This window comes from Oncorhynchus nerka, linkage group LG21, assembly GCF_034236695.1.
Source record: "Oncorhynchus nerka isolate Pitt River linkage group LG21, Oner_Uvic_2.0, whole genome shotgun sequence".
In the NCBI taxonomy this organism is placed as follows: Eukaryota; Metazoa; Chordata; class Actinopteri; order Salmoniformes; family Salmonidae; genus Oncorhynchus; species Oncorhynchus nerka.
In genome coordinates, this window is record NC_088416.1 from 9,681,233 (window position 1) to 9,691,855 (window position 10,623).

General features: G+C 42.2%; 1 protein-coding gene across 1 annotated transcript; it reads right to left on the reverse strand.

Moving 5' to 3' along the window:
• LOC115103824 (E3 SUMO-protein ligase CBX4) lies at positions 1-8,457 on the reverse strand. Its single transcript, XM_029624790.2, has 5 exons — positions 8,158-8,457; positions 7,930-7,973; positions 6,767-6,832; positions 4,843-4,909; positions 1-4,546 (listed from the first exon to the last, which is right to left on the reverse strand). The coding sequence occupies exons 1-5, from the start codon at positions 8,224-8,226 to the stop codon at positions 3,128-3,130; spliced, it is 1,665 nt and encodes a 554-aa protein (XP_029480650.2). The 5' UTR covers positions 8,227-8,457; the 3' UTR covers positions 1-3,127.
• Between the last annotated feature and the right edge of the window lie 2,166 nt (positions 8,458-10,623).

Here is a 10,623-nt window from a genome sequence, read left to right on the forward strand (position 1 = left end):
TAACTTTCTTACCATTTTATTCTTGCCAAACACATCAGGAGAAGCCTTTTCAGTTTAGTCTGCTCACATGAACAACAAAGTCCCTCTTAAAGCAGTTACACTGCATATTTGATAAAACCAAGTGTTGAAAAGGGGTTTCAAACAGAACATTGAGAAGGTCCCATGAACTCATGTTTTTTGATGATACCAATATAGGCAATAGACTAGCCTAGGATACCATATACCTTGCCCTTGCAATGAAAACACTGAATGCCATTGAAACATTAACAGTGGTACACGCCCACAAAAGGCCACAAGCCTATCAAACGCATTAGCATTAGAGTGTAGGCCATGAGAACAGGGATTCATAATTACTTCTGTACTTCTAGTTATAACAGAGAGTGAAGAAAACAGGGTGAATAAAAGAGTAGCCGGACATTTCCTTAAATGCATTGAACAGGAAAGGCCACCTGTGTTAACTGTAGTTTACATTCTGAATATGACATGTAGGGGAAGTCATCATTAGTTCCAACAAAACGGCAGGGATGAATGTGATTGTTAGTTGGCCTACACGACCTTCAAAAAATGAATACTACATAAATCATTTCCAACTTCCCTTCATGTTTCACATTAATAGTGAATAGCTACAATAAATAGGATCAATTATAAACATAGAGTTGTTTTAAAATGAATAGTATCCATGTTATGGGTCTTGAAGAAAGAACTAGGCCAATGGGACTTGAATTGATATCTAAAATGCCACATTGTTACAGAGCTACAGGGAATGAATGATATCAGTGGGTATTTCACATATTTACAATAATTGAAACCAGTAATATCTATCTTCCTAAACGTTACCCTCAGATAAGAGGCTAAGGCCATCCCCTTCGCAGCAGCCATTCACCCCCTTCAGCCAGCCTACAACAGTGCAAAGTACATGTTAACTCCAAGGTCCTTCATTGACTTGTGCAGTTTGACCCGGGAGGCCCTGTTTGTTTGGCTCTCCCTGTCGTCTCATGTGGCATGATCTGTCCAAGCAACAGACTTCTACCTTCCTAGTTTGAATCTGTCCATCTTGCAAACACACACACACACATACAGTACCAGTCAAAAGTTTGGACACACCTTCTTTTTCTATGGCTTTTCTTTATTTGAACTATTTTCTACATTGTAGAATAATAGTGAAGATATCAAAACTATTAAATAACACATATGGAATCATGTAGTAACCAAAAAAGTGTTAATCAAATCAAAATATATTTTCTTTTGAGATTCTTCAAGGTAGCCACCCCAGCTTTGCACACTCTTGGCATTCTCTCAACCAGCTTCATGAGGTAGCCACCTGGATTGCATTTCAATTAATAGGTGTGCCTTGTTAAAAGTTCATTTGTGGAACTTCTTTCCTTCTTAATGCGTTTGAGCCAATCAGTTGTGTTGTGACAAGGTAGGGTTGGTATACAGAAGATAGCCCTATTTGGTAAAAGACCAAGTCCAAATTATGGCAAGAACAGCTCAAATGAGCAAAGAGAAATGACAGTCCATCATTACTTTAAGACATGAAGGTCAGCCAAGAACATTGAAAGTTTCTTTAAGTTCAGTCGCAAAAACCATCAAGCGCTATGATGAAACTGACTCTCACGAGGACCGCCACAAATAGTTACCTCTGCTGCAGAGGATAAGTTCATTAGAGTTACCAGCCTCAGAAATTGCAGCCCAAATAAATGCTTCACAGAGTTCGAGTAACAGACACATTTCAACATCAACTGTTCAGATGAGACTGTGTGAATCAGGTCTTCATGGTGAAATTGCTGCAAAGAAACTACTGATAAAGAACACCAATAAGAAGAAGAGACTTGCTTGGGCCAAGACACACGAGCAATGGACATTAGACCGGTGGAAATCGGTCCTTTGGTCTGATGAGTCCAAATTTGAGATTTTTAGTTCCAACTGCCGTGTCTTTGTGAGACGCAGAGTAGGTGAAGATGCTCTCCGCATGTGTGGCTCCCACCGTGAAGCATGGAGGAGGTGTGATGGTGCTTTGCTGGTGACAGTGTCAGTTATTTATTTAGAATTCAAAGCTACCACAACATTCGGCAGCAATACGCCATCCCATCTGGTTTGCGCTTAGTGGGACTATAATTTGTTTTTGAACAGGACAATGACCCAAAACACACCTCCAGGCTGTGTAAGGGCTATTGGACCAAGAATGATGACCTGGCCTACACAATCACCTGACCTCAACCCAATTGAGATGGGTTGGGATGAGTTGGACCCCAGAGTGGAGGAAAAGCTCAGAATATGTGGGAACATCTTCAAGACTGTTGGAAAATCATTCCTCATGAAGCTGGTTGAGAGAATGCCACGAGTGTGCAAAGCTGTCATCAAAGCAAAAGGTTGGGTACTTTGATGAATCTAAAATCTAATATATAAAACACTTTTTTGGGGTTACTACATGATTCCACATGTGTTATTTCATAGTGTTGACGTCTTCACTATTACTCTACAATGTAGAGAATAGTAAAAAAAAAGAAAAGAAATAAAAACCCTTGTGTGAGTAGGTGTGTCCAAATGTTTGTCTGGTACTGTACATGCGCACACACAGCCCGTCATTTTGCAACGTCGCTACACATGAACGCACAGACACACACACACACACACACACACACACACCACAAGCAGGCAAATAAACTGAAAGAGGGTGTCATTTACCAATAATCAATACATAGACTTTTTCTTTCTCAATATATAGACCTGAAACAAAGACTGTAAACCAAAATGGATATAAAGCCTTTGTCAAAAGTAAATCATATTTACATGAGTAAGTGCTTTTTCACTGAGCCCTGATACCATGTGTCAAAATAGCATGTACTAAAGTAGTTTGTAACTCAATTAGAAGCCTACATCGTCAAGTATGACAAAAACTCTGGGTCTCATTTAGAGAATGATAGCCAAAGTTACGTACATGCAAATTATAGGAGGGTTAGGAACCCCCAAACAAAATGAATCACAACCCCACTTAATGCAAACTTTAAGGGCTCTTATTTACATTCAAACATCTGAAAATACCAATATGTTCCAACACACATTTGTACAAATTCACACAGTTGCTGTTAATCCCTCGTCCTCAGATTGTCTTTTGTCAGCTTCGTTACACTGTAACGTATTCCTTAAATGTCACCGTGAGACAGTTTGTTGTAATATCCGTGATGACTATATTCCCAAGGAAAGGCTTGAATGAAGGAAAAGGCTCCTCCTCCACAGTATGTTCTGTTGTGATAGCCAATGGCGGTTCTGTCTGTTCGGCAGTCTTCTCTTCCTCGGCAGAAGGAGCCACCTGTGTCTCTGTGGGAACTGGAGCCTCCCGTCTGGACCTCACACAGCTGAGGTCCATGGGCTCGTCCTGGTTAGACTCCAGGAAGTCGTAGTCCAGCTGGCCATTGTGTCTATGGTGGCCATTTTGGTCCGTGGAGTTGCTTTGAGGAGGTGAGGACACAGTGCAGGGTATACTGATACTCCGGGAGTTTAGAAACTGTTTACAGCCACCCCGGTCCTCGCCCTTGTCTGCCTCCGAAAGGTGACGTTTGAGGGCTGGAGAAGAGCCCTTTCCTGGCTGAGTCCTATGAACCCCCATCTCAATGGGCCAAGGGGCAAGGTTAGGTTTGTCGGTCAGCTGCAGGGGCTGATCCTCTGTAGCCTCCTTCTGACCCCTGACATTGAAATGTTTATTCTGCTCTGTCGCACTAAGCCCCATTTTGGGCGAGTCGACCTTGTCAGCAGGACACTTAAATACGTTAGATCTGTTAGACCCTTTGTTGCAATCTTTCGCGAATCCGTTGGTGAGACCCAGTTTCTGGACGAGCCTCATCTTTTCAAGTTGATTTTCTGCTGCATCATCATCATTGTCCGGCTGCGGCTCGCCAAGGGTTTCCACATCTCCATTTTTAATCCTCGCCGCCTGCATGCCGTTCTCCATGTACTTGCTCATGACAATGACGATGCGTCCGTTCTTGTTTTTGTTCTTGACGATCTTCAGCTTGCTGTCGCTGACACCGTCGGCCTCCAGCAGCGGTGAGTCCTCTTTGGCCGTGGCCTTGCTCTGCTCCGATTCGCCACTGGGGCCGTTGAGGTGAGCCGGAAGCTTCTTTAGCTCCATGGTGATATCCTTGACTTTGCTCAGGCAGCCAGAGTCCTTGTCCCGGACCCACTTCTGCTGCAGCGCGGGAGGCAGGTTCCAGCTGTGGTTGGTGGGCAGTTCCGGAGCTTTGGTGGCCTCCCTTGGCTTCATGCACTGGGTGCTGTCGTACATCTTGGGGTCAGGCTGGTAGTGGTGATGTTTCTTGCTGTTGAGCTGGTAGTAGAGCTTCTTCTTTCCGTTGGCCTGCTGCTCGGCCTCCCTCTCCTTGGCCAGCAGGGGCTGGTACTGGTGGTGCTTCTTGCTGTTCAGCTGGTACTGCTGGGTCTGCGAGCGCACTGTCTGGATGGGGTCCACTTGCTGCCGGTTGTCCTCGTCCAGGGTGGTCTCCTGAAGGCCTGAGAGGACGCTGGATCTCCGGGCAAAGGACGGGACCTGCGAAAAACACAGCTGTTAGTTAACTGATAGAGCGGACTTGTTGACATCCCCATCTGACTGGTTGTCTCTCTGTAATGAAGGTTGGGAAAATGCTATCATCAAATGGTGTTCCTCTAGATGACCTTTGGGTGAGTCCTGAGCCCTAAACTGGTGTTTAGTTCTAAACTTGTGTTTAGTTCTAAACTCGTGTTTAGTTCTGTGAGGGCCTTTCATACATAATTGTAACATTTATTTGATCAAATGTATCGTAATACAGGAGTTAATTGTCCCCTCCAAAATATGTGAAGACTCACCTGGCCCATCAGGTGCTTTGGCTTTGGCCCTCTTTTGCGATATCCCATAAGCTGCTCGTATCTCTCCCTGTGAAAGGCAGAAAACGCCACCATGTCACTCAAACCATCCACAATAACGGTGATGTACTAACAATAATGAAATAGCGTAATGCAATGCAGTCATTTATGGGGGAAATCCCATGCACCATTTCATCCTAATTGGTAACATGAAACATCAGTGGAATACCCCTCAGTCAAATCCCCCTGTTTACCACTAGATCCTCTAACTGAACCCACGAGACATGAATTACAAACCTCATCCTTTATGTAGTGCAGGGCCTACAGGCTTCTATCCGTATTACTTGTTTACCAGGCATTGCTGTATATCAAAGTCCTTCTCATGTCAAATATGGTTTAGGCCCCGACTAAATCTACATTACTCCAAAATCATTTCCACATGCAATTAATCGTTTTTAGTTCAACATTCAATCCATAGAAGGATGGAATAGATTCAGGGCTTGAATTAACTACGCATCTATAGACTATGTAACGGGTACGGGTGGATAGGATATTTTTCCTATAGCCCACTGTTTTCCATGCTTACTCTAGAGCAGTAAGTCAATACCCAATGAGTACTGATGTCACCCCCCCCTCCCTGCGCACATCTAATTACGGTGGCGACTCCGTATATTTTCATAGCCTGGTACTCTGCCCGGTGATGCCCCCTGGAGAGTCACGTAATTAGCTACAATAGAAACTCCCCCGTTTAGAGACAGAGATAATGGCGAAAACAGACACCGCCCTCCGTCAACATTTTCCCTACTGAGTGACCTGTCTCTTTTAAAAGCTGGTTTGCGCACACTGCGGGAGAGGAGTCACTGCATAGTTTTTGCGCCATAGTGCAGTTGTAGTTGTGTGTTCATGTCCAGAAAAACCCCACAGGAGGTTTAGCAATTACCGGTTAATAGTAACGCTTGTCCAGCAAACAAGGCATCTTGAAAAGGCACACGGTGTCTTCAAGCGGATGCTTCTACGGTTGTTACAGAGATTTTGCCTATTACTAATTACTAGTGCCTTTTTGTCTATCTAATGTTGTTATCAGTGCATTCCTCATCCAATACATGATGAGGTGAAGCGGGGATGGGGGGATAAGACAAAGCATGCAGTCAAGGAATGTTTGGGCCTGGTGTCTGGATAAGCATATAGCCTGTGAAAGATGATAGCCTATTGTGGCATGGGCAACCTAAAATCAATCCATCTATTGTTATAGGCCTAAGAATATCACATAGGGACAACCACGAAATTGACCACGAAATTGTAACAGTCATACGCAATCTTTACAAAATGTTTTCAATCCGATGTGTGTGGTCACTGTATAGGCCTACTGTTATTATAGGCCTACTGTTATTATAGGCCTACTGTTATTATAGGCCTACTGTTATTATAGGCCTACTGTTATTATAGGCCTACTGTTATTATAGGCCTACTGTTATTATAGGCCTACTGTTATTATAGGCCTACTGTTATTATAGGCCTACTGTTATTATAGGCCTACTGTTATTATAGGCCTACTGTTATTATAGGCCTACTGTTATTATAGGCCTACTGTTATTATAGGCCTACTGTTATTATAGGCCTACTGTTATTATAGGCCTACTGTTATTATAGGCCTACTGTTATTATAGGCCTACTGAGATTTTTTTATTATTTTAATTTTTTTTAAATTAAAAACATTGTGATCGCATCAGGTCCTTTTTTTAGGGCTTTGAAAAGTTTTAACATTGCCATAGGAAAATGTAATTCAATTAGGCCACATTTTACGCACACCATGAGATAGAAGTGGTGCGCTATGCGCGCACACGCACAGACAAACGCACAGAGCAGCGCCAACCACCCCCATTGACTACGTAAGGTTGTCACGTCAAATCGAGTCTGTCAAACTCACCTGTTCTGGAAAGCGTCAAGCAGCCGCGGGTCGAGAATGTTTTCTTCTGGTTCCCACGTGTTATATCTATTAAGACATAAAGTGTGTGAGAGAGAGAGCGAGAGAGAGAAAGAGAGAGCGATATTAATATCAACATCAGCAGAGGTCGCCTTCTATCAACCAAACTACAAGCATATATCAAATGTGGCCGTCATCCGCTTGATTGCAGACAGAATCCATTGTAAAGTAGCTAGGCAACTTCTGTAATCAGGTTAGCTGTTAACAGTTAGCAGTCAGTCTTGACGAAATAGGCCGACATACGAAACATAAACATTATTGATAAATGTGTAATAAAGTAAGAGCAAAGTGTAGCCTATACTCTGGAAATAGGTCATTATAAAGTGTTAATAATTGCTAGGAAGTATACTTCACAAAGTCAGCACAAGCAAAACAGCAACTCTATGAGGGTGATTAGGGTAACGTGGGGTAACAAGTCCCCGGAGTAACTGCCCCCCCCCCCTACATTTCTCACAGAAACCACTTTGTCATCCGTCTAATCTACTTTTTTTTTTAAGTCACTCGAACAAAACGATTCTGAGGTAAGGTGATCTAATGATAGTCATTTAGAAAAAACGTACATATATATTCAAATGACGTTAGACCTATACACTTTTTATAGATGTACCATTAGGGCAATCCAATGCAAGATAATGGTACCTAATTTAGCATGTCCAAGTCATCTGCAAATAACTCCATTGAGTTACACAGTCAGTTTTTTCTATATACTGTAGCATTTGGACATGATTTGGTGTGAAAAAGAGAAGAGGAACCTTACATCAAAACCTCATCATAGTGAGGATATTAATAGTGAGATGTGCAATGCCATTTTTGTTTCAATATTTGATTTATTTAACTTAAATAAGATACATAGATTATAGCTTTTAAGAGCTAATTACTAGAACATGTTATTGGGGGGCTAGTTACCCCACGTTACCTTAATTTTCACTTAACACCAATTAGTGATAGCATCCTAAACGCCATCGATCGAATCAAACATTCTCTTCAACGCGCGCAAAGACGCACCCGCGCCACACACACACACACACACTTGAAAACTTGAAATATGAATTTGCATTACTAAGGTAGTACTAAAGTATGCTATAGTATTTTAAAAGGTAACTTACTTTGGAGACCATCCTCGCCACTTGACTAGGTATTCCATCCTCCCCTATACGCAGATGAGAGAACATATTGGTTCATTTGATTATAAGCGGTTCTTTGACATTATAGTCTATCTGCAAAAACACAACAACATAATTTACTTCCATCAATTACGCAATATATTGCATAGCGATACCAAATAACCCTGTTTGTGGACATTGAGCAATCATATATTTGAAGTGTTTTCAAACCTTTCGATTCCGCTTCTTCTCGATGCTCTCCACCGCAAAGACGTGCTCTCCCGCGGCGGGTAGCTCCATTTTCGATGCAAAAGGGAAGGTTTCTCTTCCAATCCCTGTAGAAAATGTCACCCTTCCCGCGTGTGTGCTGTTTTTCCGTCGTTCAAATTGATACGGGAGATTTCCCTTCTCTCCGATCTTCCCTCTCTTTCCCTCTCACTCTATTTGGAATTCGTTGGCAGTAGCAGTGCGATACGTTTTGCTTTGCACACGAGAAGGGGTCGCAGAAAAACTGTTAACGCAAAGAGCCATTGACGTGACGTCAGGAGGAGGAGGCGCTTTTGGGGGCTGGGGCAGTTTCATGCTTTAGCCCATGGATGTGTAGGGTGAAATGGAACTGCAAGAGGGTACTATGAAAAGTACAATGTTGTTTTATGATATGTCAAATTGAGAATTGTAACTGAATATTTGCCTTTTACGCATGTCATCCAAATCACGAAAAAATGAATCAAGGCTCCATGCTAATTTACTTTGATCTATTTTAATTAATGTAGCCTATTTGTTAACGTATTCTTTAACATTTTCACAAGTGTATGGTAGATATTTCTAAAGGCCACACCCATGATTTCCTTAAAGTCTGAAACCGATGGATAAATGAAGTGATCGTCATTGGTGTGCGACTCATCATCAATAGGCCTACTGAAATTCAACTTTGGGGTCCCACACCAAAACAAATATATGCAACAGTTAATTATGGGTATGGTAGGCCCTATGTAGCCCATAACTGAATGATACAATAAATGGTACCCTGAGCATTTAACCACGATAGAAAACCAACATTATGCACACTGATTAATCTATAGAAGATTGCATTAATCAGTCCCCTATCTAATTGACACATTATACTAATAATAACCATCATCACCGTCATAGGATTGTGATAACTGTATTATGGATTTCCCAGGTTATTTATGATCGTTTTCCAAAGACTTCACACGGGGATCTTTGAAAAAAATTCCATAAACGTGAGCTTTGCTATTCGCCTTAGTGACTTGGCTAACCTACCCAATGGCTGAGCAAGGCTGCGTCGTGCTGGTAGGCATTTTCCATAAACATCTACCCTCTCCATCCATATGATCTGTCCTTCTTAATACAAGGTCATATGTAAAGCCATTTTCGAGAGCCAGTGTCGCGGTACGGGGCATCTAGTGAAATTTCTCTGCACATCAATGGCCCGTGGTTGTGTCAGATATATGTAGGTCACGTCAGTTGGTCTTAAACCCGGTTGGCATTTCTTCCATCGCGTTTATTTCTGTCATGACTTTGACGGGCACCAGCCGCTGCGTTATCACTTTTGGGCGACAGACGCATGGGCCCACCTCTGGCACATAGAAAAGGCAACATAATGTGTGTTTGCTTTTTTTGCACCTTACAACAGCACAGTTATTGCCGCTGGTGGTGGTTCGTGTGTGTCTTATGCCCGCTGTCTTTTTGAAACATGAAAAAAGGTTGAACATGTTGACAAGTAGGCTATAGTCACCGCACACGCACGGTTGTACACACGCACGTTTGTACACACACGCACACATACACGCGTAGATTTGGCTTGTCAAATGACCTGTTATATTGTATAAGTCTTACACATTGTACAATTATTGGTATTTGTCTACATTGTTATTTATTTCGTTATATGTTTTCGGTATAAAGGCGCGAGCGTCGAGTATAATTTTAAACCTAAATAAAATTCAGCAGCTCAAGGGTTAAAGGAGAACAGTTCATGCAGGCGGCAATGTTCAGCCTATTGCAGACAGGCACGACTTCCTTTCCTTATAAGGCAATGAGCTCAAAACGCCAGACAAATATCACATGAACTAGTTGAACGACCAGCTTCACAAGAGTATTTGCGCACAAATTCACTCCCATACTCACGCTGGCTATCAAATCATTCATTCCTTTTCAATAGGTTTAAAGGAAAGACCACAAAGCATTGTCATCGTGGCTCGAGCAGCGAGCTTTGAGCGGTCACAAAAAAACAGCAATTCTATAACATTCGTAATCTTCTTCACAATAAATACCGTTTACTGCAAGGGCCACAATACTCAAATACACTTATTTGGATGAAAGCCATTTGAAACGAAGTTTTGCCATCTTTTTTTAGTAGATACACTATTCTCCAATCACACCTGCCCCTTGATATGCCCAAGGAAAAATCATATTTGTATGTCACCAAAAGGCTGTGACTATCGTATCACCTATCTTGTATAGGCTTTGCGTAATATTACAATTTATGAGCCATATCAGTTAAAGATGTAACACTGGATGTAAATTGGAATGATAAAAATGGACACCAACACGTCATTTCCACTTCACTGTCTTTCAACTTGCGCGTGGCACATGTTCAAAGGTTCAAGGGAACGCGATGCACGTGCAGTCCAATTAATATGTTATCATGTCCATGCAAACTCCATACGGATAATT